The sequence below is a fragment of the Adiantum capillus-veneris genome, chromosome 29, assembly GCF_014529385.1.
Source record: "Adiantum capillus-veneris isolate H3 chromosome 29, ASM1452938v2, whole genome shotgun sequence".
Lineage (NCBI taxonomy): Eukaryota > Viridiplantae > Streptophyta > Polypodiopsida > Polypodiales > Pteridaceae > Adiantum > Adiantum capillus-veneris.
In genome coordinates this window covers 120249290-120268269 of record NC_140959.1, presented here as the reverse complement: position 1 = coordinate 120268269, position 18980 = coordinate 120249290, and the positions used below count along the sequence as shown (strand labels likewise).

At 43.4% G+C, this 18980-nt stretch overlaps 1 protein-coding gene across 1 annotated transcript in view; it reads left to right on the top strand.

The window, feature by feature from the left end:
• The window catches only part of LOC147419854 (transcription termination factor MTERF5, chloroplastic-like), a 100791-nt gene extending 83323 nt beyond the window's left edge, over positions 1–17468 (top strand). Inside the window, exons 2-3 of the mRNA XM_086505962.1 lie at positions 15924–16133; positions 16268–17468. Of these exons, the coding sequence (XP_086362088.1) occupies positions 15924–16133; positions 16268–17385 (1328 nt within the window). The 3' untranslated portion in view covers positions 17386–17468. The remainder of the gene's footprint in view (positions 1–15923; positions 16134–16267) is intronic.
• The last annotated feature ends 1512 nt before the right edge of the window (positions 17469–18980 follow it).

Below are 18980 nucleotides of genomic sequence, written 5' to 3'. Positions count from 1 at the left end.
CTGAAAATGCAAACAGGCTTCTCCAAAGAGTTTTTTAGCACAATAGGCGTCAAACAAGGGTGCCCTTTGTCCCCAACATTATTTGGGCTATGCATAGATGAGCTTGAGGACTTTTATATGCCAAATGACGCAAGATAATGAAGATGCACCAAACATAGGCCTCATTACCTTGCTACTCCTCATTTATGCTGATGATGTGGTTCTTTTAGCGCAGAGTATATCTCTTTTGCAAAAACTTTTGGATGCGGTACATGCTTTCTGCGAAGCTACAGGACTCTCAGTGAATGTCACAAAAACAAAATGTGTGGCGACTTGTACACACAAATCAAAGGATTAGCCCGCCCTTATGTATGATGGGCAAGAGATTCAAGCAGTTGACAGCTTTAAATACCTGGGTATCATTATACCTTCGAATCATAGATGGGGGCAATGTGCAAAAACAAGAATTGAGGCAGGACAAGCAAGGTATTACGAGTTTGAAAACATGTGCAAACAAAGCGTCACTAGAAGGTGGGAAATAAAGTCCATGGCTTTCAATGCATGTGTGGTCCAAACGCTATTGTATGGGGTAGAGGTATGGGGACCAAGTATTCCGGCCAGCACATGGAATGTGTAACCGGCCTATTAACTTCAAAAAGGGCGGTAGACTTTACTTCAAACCTTGATTTAGCTTTCACCCATTATTAGTCGTCTATTCTACCTGTGCTATAATGACACAAGAGAGGGGAATGGGATACAGATGCTAGAATGCATCTGTATGCGAAGACCGACACCAGACTGGCCCCTAAATTAGGCGCCCCTTTCGGTATTTCTTTATTCTTTAACAAAGGGAATAAAAGCTGTTGTTCCCTACAAGCTGCCCCGCACAATCTTGGCTGAATTTCAACTGTTCTGGCCTGATTTCGGTAGCATAACTGTACTAGGACCCTTCACAGTCAGTATTCCCACGCATTGGATGACTTTCCCGACGCATACGGACACTTCGCAAAACCTGGCGAGAATCTGCAGCACGCTGAATTCTCTATTTTCTGCCCCGAAAATGCGCCAGATCACCTGTACAGCGGTCCCCTTGCGTCCTCGAACCTCCTGGGGGTATTAGGGTCCATTTAGGGCCAAAACCCTAAACCTGCAAAAATACACAGCAGGCTGTAATTCACTGTTTCGGGCTCCGTTTCGCGTGCCAGTCGCATCCGTAGCAAGTCCTCGAGCTCTCGCACCTGTAGGGCTACTTGCCCTTTGAATCGGACGAGATTTCGCATGTGAAACCTCTCTGAATCACCTGTACCTGCGGGGGATTAGCCGCTAGCTAATCCAGTACCTGTTCAAGAGGCTCTTGCCTCGACAATCGCGCATGAACCCACACAACTGTACATGGTCAATCTGATGAGCCCACTAGAGGGGCATAACCATAAAGAATAGGGGAGAGAGAGAGCAGTGAGAGGTATGCAGGTCATGACATCCTGCACCTCACTGTACATAGAGGGTAAGCGAGCACTCCATTGAAGCTCTCCCACCTGTTACAACACTCAAAAACGAGCTCACAGCTGAAAATCACGTTTTTGCCTTCTCTTTAAGTAGTAAACTGGCCTCAGAGTGCCAAGTCACTCATTTGTGCATTTTCCCGCTTTAGACCCTTGGGTCTAAAAATATCTCACCTGCAGTCTCTGTTGACTTGGCCACAGAGTAACAAAATGATCCCCATGTCAAACTGCACGTAATGACGCGAAGACATTTTGCCGTCCAAAAATAGCAGTCCCTAAAATTTAGGAGTTTCTGCCATTACATTCTTCTAGGTCATCTGACCCTCTTTGTACACTGCAGCCACACCCAGAACTGAAATGTAGCCTATGTAGCAAAGGATTCCGCTTTGGCTGGCCAATGATCCCACTTTGGCTAACCATAGTCCTTGTCCAACCTTAGTGCTCTTTAGCCCTCAGGCCTGGACTCTCTCTGAACAGTTCCACACTGGCTATGCAATGCAAGGCAATTAGATTTCCAGAGGGGTGTTTTCAAAAGGTAAAACAAACGAAATTTCCCAAAGAAAGAGAAAATAAACAAAAATGGAATTGCCACTGGCTGGTGACATACCCCCCTCTTGAAATCTCAAACGTCCTCGTTTGCACCTATGTCGTACATGCTTACAGTCAGCACTCGGGTGTCCGGACACCGTGTCGACACATGTACGACACATACATGCTCACAGTCAACACCTCGTTGACACATGTATTGCCTGCATGTGAACCTTGCCCCAATGACATAGTGGAAGCGTCACACTGTGCCATTGCTTTGAGTCCATAACTTTCCAATGACAAAATGGAAGCGTCACATTTTGCCACTGTCTTTTAGTACACGTTGGATCCAGTAACCTTTCGAGCATACCCAAACGGACAGTTTAAGAATGCAGTTACACATGTACTCTTCAATAGAAATAATTGTTGTACCCTTGACAAACTGACAAGAAATACTCACTTCTATAGCACTAAACAAACTTTTGGACATTCCATAAGAGCAATTGCCAAACTGACAATCTGTACAGCTCTAACATTCATGTAACATGCACTTCATTTGAGCTCACTGTAAGTAACATGTACATCATTTGTTTCAGAAGCCATTGTCACACTGACAATCCATGTAGCTCTGAATCTCAAGGGGTCAAGGTAGGTTGCAAACCAAGGTTTTAAGTTCCCATACTTTTAGTGACTCTGTAAGTTCACTTTTTTCCATCCACTTGACATCCAGAGGTGAATAGCTTTTGAACTTTACCAAACAACACCTTGCAACCTTGCCTTTTCTTTTCTTTCTTTATGTGCCAAAATCTGTTCCGGGACCAAGATCTCGTCAAGTTCCTCGATTTCCGGCTGATCTTCAGCTAGCATATCTTCTGGCACATCGCCCACATAGGGTCTGAGAAGACTCACGTGAAACGCATTGTGAATCTTCCAATTCTCACGCAATTTCAGTCTTTATGCAATATCACTGATTTGCATACTGAGCATCGAAAACAATCTTTCTCCGCTCTTCATCTTGATCTTTGGAAATTAACATGTGATCTACTCTTATGCTGTCACTTTTATTGGGCTGAGAATTCTCTTTTTGACTCAATTTTGGCAACATAACTGTAGTAGAAACCTTCACAACCAAAAATCCACATATCCAAGTGATTATCCATGCATAATAGAGCACTTTTGCAAACCTGTCCTGGAAATTCAGCACGCTGAATTCTCTGTTTTTAGGTCCTAAAATTCTCTAGATCACTTGTATTACTGTCCTCTAGCTTCCCCGAAGCTCTTGGGACAAAAAAGCATCAAATAGGGTCAAAACCCTAAATCTGCAGAAAAATACAGCAAGCTGTATTTTCTTCTTTCGGGCTTTGTTTTGCGTGCCAATCGCACCAATTCGTAGCCTTTGATCTTCTGCATCAGTAGGACTACTTGCCCTTTGACTTACATAAGATTTCTCGCAAGAAATCTTGTTAAATCATCCTGTACCTGTTTTGAATTAGCCTTTAGCTAATTCGGTACTTGTATGAAATCATTCCAAGTGGAAGGAGTCTGTCCTTGTAACAACAGTGTATTCCACCACTGACTTGCAATTTTTTTTTCAGAAAAGTGGCAGTTTTCTTGACTTTAAATGCTTCTTCCAAAAAATGCTTTGTCAAACTGTTCGAGGAAAGAGAAAACCTTTGTCCTCTCATCAAAACCATTGAATGTGTCAATGGACTCACTGATCATCTTCTTTGTATGGCTTTAGCTTATCCATTGACTCCAAATTGTCAAAAGAGACAGTTTGCATAATGGGTACGCCTGTGGGAGTCATCTATACTCCTTGGCCAGTAACATGTTGATGTCCAAGTGTCCTATTCACTGATGGGATTGAAAAACCAGCCATACCCAAGTTGCCTTGTGACGCCCCAAACTGACCTTGTGTGCCCTGAAATCCTGGGTGCAAACCAATGTTTGCATACATGGGGTTGGGCACCATGCCTTGCATACCCCTAAACACTGTTCCTGGCATGCCAAAACTGCCTTGAACTTGATGTGCTATTGATGAAGATTGGATGAACTCCATAAATCTTGGATTCTCAATCAATTGCTTGAACATGGTCACAACAGTAACAACTTGCAAAGCTTTCTCTGCTTGGCCTGAACTCTCGCCAATTTCATGTGCAGTTGGAATAGACCCTCTATCCTCTGAAGAGGAACCCTCTTCCTTGTTGCCATCCATCCTGTATCCAAAGAAAGACTCGTAGCCTTTCTCACCTGTATCCAAAGAAAGACCCTCGTAGCCTTTCTCACCTGTAAATCCAAAGAAAGACTCGTAGCCTTTCTCACCTGTATCCAAAGAAAGACTCTCGTAGCCTTTCTAACCTGTAAATCCACTCGATCTACTTTCAAACTCTCTGTGTTTTCAAGGTCATCCCAAACTCTCTCTGTGTCTTTAACCCAAACTGACCAAGGCTCACTTTTTGAGGAAAAAGTGATTTAATCCCGTCGATGGAACCATGTAACCGGCGTATTAACTTCAAAAAGGACGGTAGACTTTACTTCAAACCTTGATTTAGCTTTCACCCATTATTAGTCGTCTATTCCACCTGTGCTATAATGACACAAGAGAGGGGAATGGGATACAGATGCTAGAATGCATCTGTATGCGAAGACCGACACTAGACTGGCCCCTAAATTAGGCGCCCCTTTCGGTATTTCTTTATTCTTTAGCAAAGGGAATAAAAACTGTGGTTCCCTACAAGCTGCCCTGCACAATCTTGGCTGAATTTCAACTGTTCTGGCCTGATTTCGGCAGCATAACTGTACTAGGACCCTTCACAGTCAGTATTCCCATGCATTGGATGACTTTCCCGACGCGTACGGACACTTTGTAAAACTTGGTGAGAATCTGCAGCACGCTGAATTCTCTGTTTTCTACCCCGAAAATGCGCCAGATCACCTGTACAGCGGTCCCCTTGCGTCCCCGAACCTCTTGGGGGTATTAGGGTCCGTTTAGGGCCAAAACCCTAAACCTGCAAAAATACACAGCAGGCTGTAATTCACTGTTTCGGGCTTTGTTTCGTGTGCCAGTCGCATCCGTAGCAAGTCCTCGAGCTCCCGCACCTGTAGGGCTACTTGCCCTTTGAATCGGACGAGATTTCACACATGAAACCTCTCCGAATCACCTGTACTTGCGGGGGATTAGCCGCTAGCTAATCCAGTACCTGTGTAAGAGGCTCTTGCCTCGGCAATCGCGCATGAACCCACACAACTGTACATGGTCAATCTGATGAGCCCACTAGAGGGGCATAACCATAAAGAATAGGGGAGAGAGAGAGTAGTGAGAGGTATGCAGGTCATGACATCCTGCACCTCACTGTACATAGAGGGTAAGCGAGCACTCCATTGAATCTCTCCCACCTGTGACAGCACTCAAAAACGAGCTCATAGCTGAAAATCACGTTTTTGCCTTCTCTTTAAGTACTAAACTGGCCTCAGAGTGCCAAGTGTCACTCATTTGTGCATTTTCCCGCTTTAGACCCTTGGGTCTAAAAATATCTCACCTGCACCCTCTGTTGACTTGGCCACAGAGTGACAAAATGATCCCCATGTCAAACTGCACGTAATGACGCGAAGACATTTTGCCGTCCAAAAATAGCAATCCCTAAAATTTAGGAGTTTCTGCCATTACATTCTTCTAGGTCATCTGACCCTCTTTGTACACTGCAGCCACACCCAGAACTGAAATGTAGCCTATGTAGCAAAGGATTCCGCTTTGGCTGGCCAATGACCCCACTTTGGCTAACCATAGTTCTTGTCCAACCTTAGTGCTCTTTAGTCCTCAGGCCTGGACTCTCTTTGAACAGTTCCACACTGGCTATGCAATGCAGGGCAGTTAGATTTCCAGAGGGGTGTTTCCAAAAGGTAAAACAAACGAAATTCCCCAAAGAAAGAGAAAATAAACAAAAATGGAATTGCCATTGGCTGGTGACCTAATGACATTGAGAAAATTCAGGAAAAGTTCTTATGTAGACATATGGGGATAAAAACCACAACACCATGCTCAATGATGCTATTGAACATTAGACAAAGACCATTGGAAATGCTTGCTTTGCAAAGAATGCATAGTATCTCTTGAAGGTGAAGTTGATGCGTAATAACCGTTTGCCTCACATAGCATGGGAGGTAGGATGTAAGCCGCAAAAGAACCATAAAAGCAAGTTTTTCACCTCTAGCCTTGTTGAGGACATTAGGAAATGGTTCTCTAAATGGAATGTGGGAGCATATGTGGACATGCATGTAGAGGAAGGTACCGAGCATGAGCATGAGCTGAATTTTGAACTACAATTACTTGAGGCCCTTCATAGCAAATGGAAGACTGCAATGCACAGGTCCAAGTTTGAATACTATTGCAAGCACATAAACACACGATACTAGGAAGAATACAAACCGGGAAACCCAAATACATATAAGAACACCCATGTCCTACCGTACGAGACGGGCCATCACCTTGATGCGGACAAGATCACACATGCTCAAAAGTGAAACGGGAGGATGGCTGAATATTGATGCAAACATGCGATGCACTCAATGCAACTTGAATTCATTGGAAAATGAGGCACATGTAACCCTTGAATGTCCAGCATATGCGCACATTCGGGTCAACTTTCCTCAACTTATTCAAGGATGTACTACATTTGAGGAGCTTCTCTCAAGAACACATCCCTCTCCAGTAGCACTAGGCATCTATCTTGCCAAAGTGCTAGAACATCACACCACACTCACAAACAAGATCACCACAGAATCATGACACGCCCCCTCCTTCACATGGGAAGGGGGAGTCTCATATATGAGATTTTGGGTCCCATGGGTCATTTTGGCCCCCCGAGGACGTAAATACATCATCATTATCATCATCTCTCTCTCTCTCTCTCTCTCTCTCTCTCTCTCTCTCTCTCTCTCTCTCTCTCTCTCTCTCGTGCTCACTCCCCTTGGTCTCTACGCTTCCGCATCGTCGACTTTGACATATATTGTCTTGTGGGTGACTACCATGGGTCCATACCTTGCACTTTCCTTCAAGGGTGAATCTGGGCTTATCCTTGATTCACCTAGTATATTTTTTAGTCGTATAGCAGACATGCAGACTTCACATTGTGAAGTTTTCGTCCGGGTTACGACCAAGTTGATATTGTTCTAATTCTTTCTATTTTTTGTGGTGCGTATGCCCTATCAACTACCTCATTTTTGTGCTAATTTTTCCAATTTGATGCTTCTTTTAGTGCTAGGCTTCATTATGGTCGAGTCTGCCCTTGATCTCCGGAGTCATGACAGAAACTCAATACAGTGTTGATGTATGCTCAATTGTGTGCGTGTGTGGCGTGTGTTGTGTTAGGGAGCATATGTTAGTACCTAGTTCTACACCCACTATTGGGCACTGACGATGTTAGTGGGGATGTCATTGTTTTTAGTCAATACTATGCATGATGGAACTGATGGTTATATTGTCTTGTGGGTGACTACCATGGGTCTATACCTTGCAGTTTCCTTCAATGGTGAATCTGGGCTTATCCTGGATTCATCTAGGTGTATATACATTGATAAGAAATTGAATATATGGTCATACAAAAGCGGTTGTGAGCAATGAGTCCATCATTGCTTCCATAGTGTAATGTAGAGAAATGATCATAGTATAGATTTGCTAATTTCAGTTGGGTATAAGTAAATAAGAGTAGTATAGCAACATTTGGAGAGGATTCTAAATAAAGGAGAGATCGAAATGATGGTAGCTTGATTAAGCATGAAAACACAATAGATTTCATTACCTAATTATGCTTTGGAGTTATTGATCTCTCAAAGCTTTGAAGAAGTAATCACCAAGGTTAGGAGTGTGTGTGTTCCAAATGAGTGAGAGAAGGGTCTTTTTTATAGACTTTGGCAAGTTGGGGTTGTGCTTAAGCTGTCCCCTTGCTTCTCAAGCTAGCCTCTACCTTCCTAGGGCGCCCCCTATTGCTATTCTAAGTTATAGAGGTGTCCTAGGCTCACTTGCTTGCCAAGAAAGGTCAAAGTGTCCATTTCCTAAGCCTTCCATGCAAACTTTGGGTGCGACACCTCATGTAACCCCATGTTTAGAGCTATTCTTTTCAAAAGAGATGGGTCCATGGCTATGGGTCATCCTATGGGCATCCATGGATATGTATACACACGCATACATGCCATGCACATACATACACATATGTACCTTTTAATTATGAAGTAATTCTATTAGCATTAGAATAAGGATCAATTGAGTTGGGCAAGCTTAGCTTATCAGAATTCAATTCCCAAAATTGCTTTCAAGAGACGAGCTTGTGAGTGACAAGCTGACGTAGCAAATACACACTTGCTATAATTAGCAGTTTTTGCAGCAGATGCTTATTTTTATGAGAGCTCAGGGGGGATATATTAAGATGAGACGATCACTTTCAAATAGGTGCAAGTTGCTCAAAACTTTCTATTTTTAGACAAAAGTGACAAAGAAGTTCAAATTCTATTTTTAAGAGGCCTACATCAATCTTTACATTAATAGTCTATCAGAAATGGAAAAAGTTGCTAAAAATAGAAACTTTTTATATAGACCACAATGACATGATGATTTTATTTTACATGGAGACCTTCTCAGCCAAGGTGGTGAAAACCTTACATTCTCCCCAACTTGAGGAATTGAGATGTCCTTGTCTCAAAGGTAAATCAAAATAATTGTTGCGGAGAGAAGTTTCGTCTTCCCATGTTGCATTTTCTTCAAGAAAATCTTTCCATTTGACACATGCTCGATGATGCTTCTGTTCTGAAGCTTTCGTTGTCACGTGACACATCCAAATGTGTCCGTGGACAAGCTACAACATGATCAGGGTTCAGTCAGTCCAGTCAGTCTAGATTAGAAGTGATCTGGCACTTTTGTGAGTCTATTCGTAGACCGTGCATGCCGGGTCACTTGGTATAGATGCATATCCTCTGGTTGCACACAACATGATCATCAGAATCCATTAGAATCAGCTAGGGAAATTTTCGAGTGATTTTAGCCTATTTTCCCCATTTTTGACATTTTTCACTTATTAATTTAAGTGACTTTTCCAACAAAAGTAGGTAGGGCAAATTTGCTAAGTTTGTATATAAGCAAACCAAAGCTAGCACTATTTGGTAGAAGAGGCAGCAGGAGCGCCACGCTCAACAGACAACTTCTCAGCAGAACTCCCCTGGGCAGGAGACTTAGCGTTTTCAGCCAAGGACAGCCTGGCGTTTTCCCCATTGCAGATCAGCCCCAGCGTTTTGCATGGCAGATCAACCCGACAACAGTTAGACACAGCAGATCAGCCTAGCGTTTTTGCATTTGCAGAATCTCGACGACAGAAGGACCAAAATTCAGCCCTAGCGTTTTTGGTTGCAGATCAGCCCCGGCGTTTTACACCTTTACCGCGACGGAAAGTCAAGGAACATCAGCGTTTTCAGTTTTCAGCAGTTAGTACCCGTAGATAAAGTCCCGAACCTCACAGATCTCACCATCCCGCAGCAGTTCCTCACCGCACAGTCAGTTTCCGCAAGGTTTATAGTTTCAGCCCGGAAAACACAGATTTCAGCATTTGCCTTTTCAGCGCGTCTTCGTCGTATCGTCATCATCGACATCGTCACCTACATAGAGTCAGAATTCAGCAAATAGAGGATTTACAGATTTCAGCCCTTCGAGTTTTCAGATTCAGCCGTCCCGTCGTCGTCGACATCGTCAGCAAGTCCAAGCATTGTAGAGATTTGTGCAATCATAAGTAGACCGCTCTCGCCATAGAGAGTGGGTTCTTGGAGGAGGGTTTTACAACGTCTCTGGTGTCGTATTCTCTTCTCTGTCTCTCATTCTCATACACTTGCACGTACAGTGTCCATTCACTTTGTTTGTGATCATAGCATTCTTTCATTAAGAACGGAAGCTCTACCTTCAGGCTTCCATAAGAACAAAAGGAACCTTAAGCACAGTTCGGAGCACTCATCTTGAGCAAAGCGCAAACATTCATTCCGTTGCACCTAACATTGGTATTAGAGCTTTGACAGTGTTCTGTATCACTCAAGGAAAGAACCACAAGAATCACAAGAATTTTTTTGCTTGTCGCAGTCTCACGAACCCAAGTTCGCTTGGGCGTGTCGATTCCTAATCGTGTTTTTTGAAGAGTGACAGGAATCCCAAGAAAGAAGGGCTTGTCCAGCCTCCCCTTGTGCCTCTTTTCACTCATTGAGAGCGGACCTTGCACTTAGCGGCTGGCCAATCGACGTGAGGTGGGAAAAAGCAACCTTGGTGTGAGCACAAGGCCGCCAAGGGGTGCGCCCGCGGAAAAGAGTAGAACTCGGGTGAAGAGAAGATCCTTCTCAAACACGGTTTGCAAGTGAAAGAAAACCTCAAGAACCTCAAGAACCAAGACCCGCAAGAACCTAAGTTCCTCGTGAACTTAAGAACCAAGACTCCCAAGAACCCAAGTTTCACGTGAACTTAAGAACCCAAGACCCCAAGAACCACAAGAACCCACGACTTCAGAATGGTCATCACTCGAAGCGGAATGGATACTTCGCTTGGAGGTGATGAGCATGAGAGAGGCGAAGAAGAATTTTCCCCACTAGGAGGTTTTTCCGACCCTTCCCTATCTATGTCAAGGATTGCACTAACTCCTATGGAGGAGTTGAAGCAGTTGTTTAAGGAAAGACAATTAGAACGCGAAGAAAGAGAAGCAGAAAGAGAAGCAGAAAGAAAGGCCTACGAAGAACGAAGGGAAGCCATAGATCGTGAATACGAAGAAGGAATGGCAACCATAGAGTGTCAGTACGACTTGGAAGAAAAAGAAAGTCACGCTAAATTTGATCGCAAGAACAAAGCAAGACAAGCAAAATTTGATCACGAGAACAAAGCAAGAATACAAGAGATGTTGTGACTCTTTTCTCAAGTTCAGGCACAGATGCAAGAGATTCGAGAAAAGGAGACTCTCTCAGTCTCTTCTTCTCCAAAGCATGATACACAAGATTTGCATGATTGTGTGAAGCATGCTGACGATTTGATTGACAATGACTTGCATGATGATTTGAATGACAATGATAAGCATGATGATTTGGATGCCAATGACAAGCATGATGATTTGTATGATCAAGATGTGATTTCTCACGAGCATGATGATTTGCATGAAGATGATGTGATTGTTCACAATGATGATGTGTTAGTGGATGCTTTTTCTAGCGAAGCTAACCTCGTTGCAGATTTGATCAATCACGAAGAACCGATCTTGGCTCTTGAGTCAAGGTCCACAGAACCCCCACAGGATGATTCGATCCCTTAAGAAGAACCGATCTTGGCTCTCGAGTCTAGGTCCAAAGAACCCTGACAAGAAGTATTATGTGTTCGCATGATTGATACGCACTGATTGTTCGAGTGTTTCATTCGTGATCGTTTCTTGTATTTTAGTCAGCGTCTTTATGTGATCCCTTTTTCTAGGCATGACATATTGTACGTTGAGCACGTTTCACTCATGAATGAGCACGAATGTATGCGGATTTCTCATGAAAAGCTGAAAAGTATGTATGTAAGGAAGTCACATTCCATGTCTCTTCCTTGGCATGACACAGTACCCGAAAGAGCACATGAAAGTATGAGCACCAAGCATGGGCATTTCCGTTGCGAATTGCCACAGTTGATTGCTTTAGATCATAAAAGAAAGATTCGATCTCATTGTTTGCATGTGTTTGATGAACGGGCTGTCACTCCATCTCTATGTTCATCTACATTGCATACACAGTCTTTAGCGAAGACAAGATTTTTTCCACTCACTTTACATGGAATAGGTATGTTCATGTTTTTGTGTTGGAAGTGGTTTCAGGAATTTTCAGCCATGGAGTTTCTTGAAGAAGGAAGAAGCACGAGTCTAGACGAAGTTGAAACATCGAAGGAGCCACAGAAGACTTTGTGTCGCTTTCGGCGCGGCCCAAAGAAGCAAGCGTTGCAGACCTTTATGAAGTTCAAGTACCGCACGACCCACTAATCAGAGTGGACCGACGAAGAGTCCCTTCCAGGATTCTGGATGCTATTAGCGATCTCCCTCGACGCCATACAGTTAGGTACTAGTACCTCACTTTGAAAAGGAGGGGATGTCACGTGACACATCCAACCCTATGTGTCCGTGGACAAGCTACAGCATGATCAGGGTTCAGTCAGTCTAGTCAGTTTAGATTAGAAGTGATCTGGCACTTTTGTGAGTCTATTCGTAGACCGTGCATGCCCAGTCACTTGGTATAGATACATATCCTCTGGTTGCACACAACATGATCATCAGAATTCCCATCAGAATGCATTAGAATCAGTTAGGGGAATTTTCCAGTGATTTTAGCCTATTTTCCCTATTTTTGACATTTTTCACTTATTAATTTAAGTGACTTTTCCAACAAAAGTAGGTAGGGCAATTTTGCTAAGTTTGTATATAAGCAAACCAAAGCTAGCACTATTTGGCAGAAGAGGCAGCAGGAGCTCCACGCTCAAGAGGCAACTTCTCAGCTGAACCCTCCCCGACAGGAGACTTAGCGTTTTCAGCCAAGGACAGCCTGGCGTTTTCTCCATTGCAGATCAGCCCCAGCGTTTTGCATGGCAGATCAACCCGGCAACAGTTAGACACAGCAGATCAGCCTAGCGTTTTTGCATTTGCAGAATCCCGGCGACGACAGAAGGACCAAAAATCAGCTCTAGCGTTTTTGGTTGCAGATTAGCCCCGGCGTTTTGCACCTTTACCATGACGGAAAGTCAAGGAACATCAGCGTTTTCAGTTTTCAGTAGTAGTACCCGTAGATAAAGTCCCGAACCTCGCAGATCTCACCATCCTGTAGCAGTTCCTCACCGCACGGTCAGTTTCCGCAAGGTTTACAGTTTCAGCCCGGAAAACGCAGATTTCAGCATCTGCCTTTTCAGTGGGTCGTCGTCGTACCGTCATCATCGACATCGTCACCGACAGAGTCAGAATTCAGCAGATAGAAGATGTGCAGATTTCAGCCCTTCGAGTTTTCAGATTCAGCCGTCCCATCGTCGTCCTCATCGTCGTCGACATCGTCGGCAAGTCCATGCATTGTAGAGATTTGTGCAATCATAAGTAGACCGCTCTCGCCATAGAGAGTGGGGCCTTCGGAGGAGGGTTTTACAATGTCTTTGGTGTCGTATTCTCTTCTCTGTCTCTCAGTCTCATACACTTGCACGCACAGTGTCCATTCACTTTGTTTGTGATTATATCATTCTCTCATTAAGAACGGAATTTCATTTTCCATAAGAACAAAAGGAACCTTGAGCGCAGTTCGAAGCACTCATCTTGAGCAAAGCGCAAACATTCATTCCGCTGCACCTAACATTCGTTCTTGACTTTCTAGAATATAGTCAAGTTGAAGTTGAAGGACTCTTGGACTTAAACAACTATTTGCTCGGTATCCAAGAACTGATCGGGGTTAAGAACATATGGCTTTAGTAAGCAAACATGAAAGACATCATGAATTTTAGGGTTACAGGATAACTTATTTTGTAAGCTTGATGACTTACTACTTTGACAATCTCATAGATGATAGGATCCACAGTATCTTGGGCTTAGCTTTTTGTACTTTCCCAAGGATAGGTTGCTTTTCTTGGGTCTGACTCGAAGGAATACTTTGTCTCCTTCTTTAAAGGTTCGTTCTAATCTCCTGTCATTGCATAATGTTTTTGTCTGCTGTAAGCAGCTTGAATATCCTTGCGAATAGCTTTGGTCTAGGCTTCCATGCCTTCAAGAATTTGCTTTGAGGCTTCTATGTTAATAGTAGAGTCTGAGAAGTTTAACAGAGCTAAATATTCTTGACCTTAAAGAGCCTTAAATGGTGACATGCCTATGCGTTTATGGTCAGAGGAATCATAGGCATATTCAACCAAAAGAAGATATTGAATCCATCTTTTTGGTTTGTGCAAAAAATAAGCTCTAAGAATATCCCCAATCACATGGTTTACTCTTTTAGTTTGACCATCTGTCTGAAGATATACGCTGCGCTAAAGCATAGTTGTGTTACAATAGCTTGAAAGAGTGAGGTCTAGAAGTGTGAGGTAAACTTCGCATCTTTTTTTCTGACAATTCTTTTTGGTAGACCATGGAGTCTAAATATCTCCTTAATGAAGATTCTACTTATATCAGAAGTAGTGAAAGTTGTTTTTACAGGCATCAAGTGAGCTACCTTAGTGAGCGTATCAACAACCACAAATATTGAATCATAGCTTGCAACAATAATTAATCCAGTGACAAAGTCCATACTGATACATTCCCATTTCATTTGGGGTATATCAAGAGGTTGAAGTTGTCCGGGTAGTTTTGATTCTTTCAGTGTTAATTTGTTGGCATGAGAGACATTGTTTAACATAGCGAAGAATGTCTCCTTTCATACCTGACTAAAAGTTAGCTTCTCTTGACAACATTTAATGTTTTTGTACCCAGGGTGTCCTGAAGTTGGGCTAGCATGAGTCTCGAATACAATTGCCTTCTTTAGTGCTGGGTCCTTAGCCTCAACTAGACACTTCACACGGTATTTTTTTATTCCATCACATCAAAGTCGGAGTTTACAAACTCGAAGAGCCACGCTAGGGCTTTGAGTCATCACAAAGTTGTAGTTCACGTGGCCGATCTACTCTAATGGCATCCCTGGCCTCTCTTTTAAAGGCATAGATCCAAAGACAATCTCCCAAAGTTACTTTTAAAATCATAGTTGCTTTTGCAAGGGTTAAAACAACCTCAACTAGACACTCTACACGGTATTTCTTCATTCCATTAGATCAAAGTCGGAGTTTACGAACTCGAAGAGCCACGCTTGTTGTTTGAGTCATCACAGAGTTGTAATCCACGTGGCCGATCTACTCTAATGGCATCCCTGGCCTCTCTTTTAAACGCATAGATCCAAAGATGATCTTCCAAAGCTACTTTTAAATTCATAGTTGTTTTGCAACAGCCAAAATCACCAAAGTCAACTGCAATCAATAACTGATCCTCAAAAGCACATAGATTCAATGCTTTCATAACTGGCATCCCAAAAGCAAGCCCAGCGCCCTCTTGCCATGTCAGAACGTCCGCAAGGCTGCTGTGTGATTCGTGCCGTTACTCTCACTGCGTTTCACGCTGCCATCAGGCTCAGGTCTAGTTCAGTTCTGACTCCTCTCTTCCGGTCCACCAGGTCATGCTATGTCATCACTTTGTGACGATCATCCTAAAACTCTAATTACTGTGCCAAGTGTCCTGTGGTTGGATATGCACAAGGTGGACAGACACACAAAATATGATATACAAAGTACAAAAGAGTATGTTGTGCGATCTCAACTTTGAACCATAAAATAGTTTTAAGTACAGAAACGTATATGTGTGATGCATGTGTGTGTGTATATTGCTTGTTTCTGGAATCTGATTATAGATTCTCAAAAAAACGATAGAATCATCACATTTCCACGTAACCATTTGTGTTTGTACCGATAACTTAAAGAACTAAATCAAGATTGTTTTTTTCTACAATTATAGACGGGTGCATGCTGTAATTATTTTTTCCTCTATTGCAGGACAATGTGAGTTGGGATTTCACATATAGTGCTGAGGAAAGAAAGCAGGCTAATGTTTTATGCCTGAGTTAATGTTGGCCTTGAGTGGTCTTTAGTATGGTTCTCATTTAAGCACGTATTATGAAAACTTAATGGGTTCCATGACCATGCAAGATTGTGAATTTGAAATGGATAGTTATTGTTTGCTTGACAATTCTTCAAGGGATTAATTTTCCTGGGGTTCTTTTCGTACCCTTGAAATAATGTTATTATTTATTGATATGGCGGATCATAATAGGTGAGGTAATTACCAGTTGTAGTGACTTGCGATTGAGTTCAAGTCTGTTTTGTTGCTGTTGAAGGTATTCCTGCAAATGAGGATCGGCAGCTAACAATTGGGTTTAAGCAGCTGGCTGCTGAAAGAGAGGAAGCAAAAGCGGTACTCTTGCAGTTCTTAAAGAATTTAGGGTTAAGTACGGCACTTTCAACCAGACTTACTAAGAAAGGGGGCCGATTTGTGGACCATCTTCTTTCAATTCTCCACACCAGATATCATCGCTGCTACATTATTGGTATGTTCCAATGCTGAGCACCTCCGGTTATCCTATGCTCTTGCTTTCAGTGCTTTTATAGAAGATGCTTGAGGCTGGGGTTTTTCTTAGTTTCTTTAGTGCTAGCTTGTAGTTTGGCTGTTGGCTGTATGCAGGAAGAGAACCAACAACTGCTGAAATTCAGGGAACTTTGCTGTCGTATCTTGAAGCCTTGGCATCAGAACATGGGGACGGTCTGGTCGATTTTCTCGTATATTTTCCCAACCCTCCCCCAGTAAGAACTTTCAACTTCAGGAGGAGGTCGGCATTGCCATTAATAGGCGAGCCTTTACCAAAAAGAGACAGCACAAGAACTTCAGGATTGACTGTGGATGGGAACTTTAAGCCCTCGGTTTCCTATGCTCTGTCGCTTGGACTCTCCCTTGAACAAGTGGAAGTTCTAGCCAAAAAGTCTCCTGGCTTTGTCTCTTGCAAACCAGAGAGAAACATCCAGCCTGTAGTGAGCTACTTTCTAGGGTTGGGAGTCACCAAGCCTGGCATTGTGAAGATTCTATTGAAGAGGCCGCAAGTTTTTGTATGTAATCTGGAAGAGTATCTGAAGCCTTCTATGATTTATCTGGAAAGCTTGGGCATAAAAAGGGACCAGTGGTCCAGAATTATTGTACAATTTCCTGCGTTGCTTACGTATGGAACGGCGAAGATAGAGGCGGCAGTGGCCTTTCTCCATGCGGCAGGCCTTTCTTCCGCTGATGTTGGTGTCATCATGTCACGGTTTCCTCATATTGTGAGCTTCAGTGTTGAGGAAAAACTCGAGCCCACCGTAGAGTTCTTGAAGAGCATAGGAGTGCATGATGTGGCATTGTTTTTGAAGAGATCTCCACAAGTTTTAGGCTACAGTGTGGAGGGAAATTTAAAGCCCACGGTACGTTTTTTGATTGAGCTTGGCTATAGTCAGATGGAAGTGACAAAAATAATCAATAAGTTCCCACAAATTCTTGGTTTGGCTATAAACAGCAACATCAAGCCAAAATGGGACTACTATGCTGAGACAGGTTGGCCAAGATCACACCTGGTGGCTTTCCCGCAATACTTCGGTTATAGTTTGGAAACAAGGATTAAGCCTCGCTTTGGCGAAATACTGAGGCATGGACTCGATTGGACTCCTAATCGAATCCTGAGCGCATCAGACACACAGTTTGAGATGTTGTTGAGAATCCACATAGAAGAGTCGGAAAATAGTCACCCAGCCATAGTGGGTATGAGTACACAGTGAAAAAGCTTGTGTTGGTTATGTTGTATATAACTTGTCTCGATCATGTGTCTTGAGAGTGTAAATCATATGGCACATTACTTGCGTGGTGTGGTTTTTGGCCAGAATGCTCTCTCTCTCTCTCTCTCTCTCTCTCTCTCTCTCTCTCTCTCTCTCTCTCTGTGCACATCTTTTCCCTCTCCCTACAAGGGACAGGAGACTCTTTGTACATTTGATTTTGGTCCCATGGGTCATATTTGGCCTCCAATGGATGATAGTAATCTCTCTCTCTCTCTCTCTCTCTCTCTCTCTCTCACACACACACACACACACACACACACACACACACACACACACACACACACACTAGCGCATGCCCGTTCACACATGCACACAAAGTGTAATCCACAGTGGCTCTTGCAATTTAAAAAGATAGGGGTTCAACACACAAACCGTAACACCATAAAGAACTCGCACAATGAGCAACCAAGCAATATGGTGTGAAGGAAGGATGAAAATAAGGCAGGGCCTTAAATCAACTATGCCGCTAGTCGGCTCCATGATATGTGCAAGCAAGATTGATGAAGGAAAGGGCCAGCCCCAGGGGAAGATGTCTTGCCTTACACAGTAATCTAGTATGGTACAACCACGGTATTGTGATGTCGGAAATGACTTGTAGAAGTGGTGCAAGATGGCAGTTTAAGCACCACCTCTCTCTCTCTTGGGATAGTTTCCTACGGCGTTATAACTCTCATCTTCTTCTCTCTCTCTCTCTCTCTCTCTCTCTCTCTCTCTCACTCACACACACACACACACACACACACACACACACACACACAAAAAAGAAGCCAAAATCGTCTATGAAAAGAGCCGGAAGGAAAACGTAGTCGATGAGCAGTTGACACTTGCCGAATGAAGGCTCTGGAGTGACGACAACACCACATCAAGTGTGGCACGGTCTCCGCTTCAAGGCATCTGGGGCAGTGGGAAGGCGCAATATGCCGAGCATGCAACACACTGCCAACAGGTAGAGCTCCCACCAAGCACCACCACAAGAAAACACATTCCTTCAAAGGAAGATGATTGCCAAATGCGAGACAATGCGTGTTGCCACCACAAGGATGACTCGGAAAGCGACCATAGCTGATTACCCTGATGCATAATCCATACATCAGACTGAAGAATGGCATAGACACTAGCAGCTAAGATGCAGTTCAATTTGGTAGTAGCCAGATTCCAATCAGAGAAGCGAGTCTTCATCCAACGGAGCAATGGGCGAATGAGCAGCAAGCATGTTTTGAATCTCCCGCCAGATAGGAGAATAGTGAAGACCCAACCGAAAGCGGGAGACGGCATCAACAAAAGAAAGAACATAACCCGAATCATCAACCACATGATGCACCTGATAAATTCCTTTTTGGGAAAGAAAATACGCTTGGCGAGGGGACCGTTGAACCAAAGTCGAAGCAAAAACCTTGCTCCAATGCAGACTCTCCAATCGAAGAGAGTTACCCCCAGAGGATTGTCGACCATCCCAAGCCAAATGTGAAGTGACCACCTTCCAATCAACAATTAGAGAAGAAGTAAAGGGACATCCAGGAATGTGTCCTTCAAGCTTT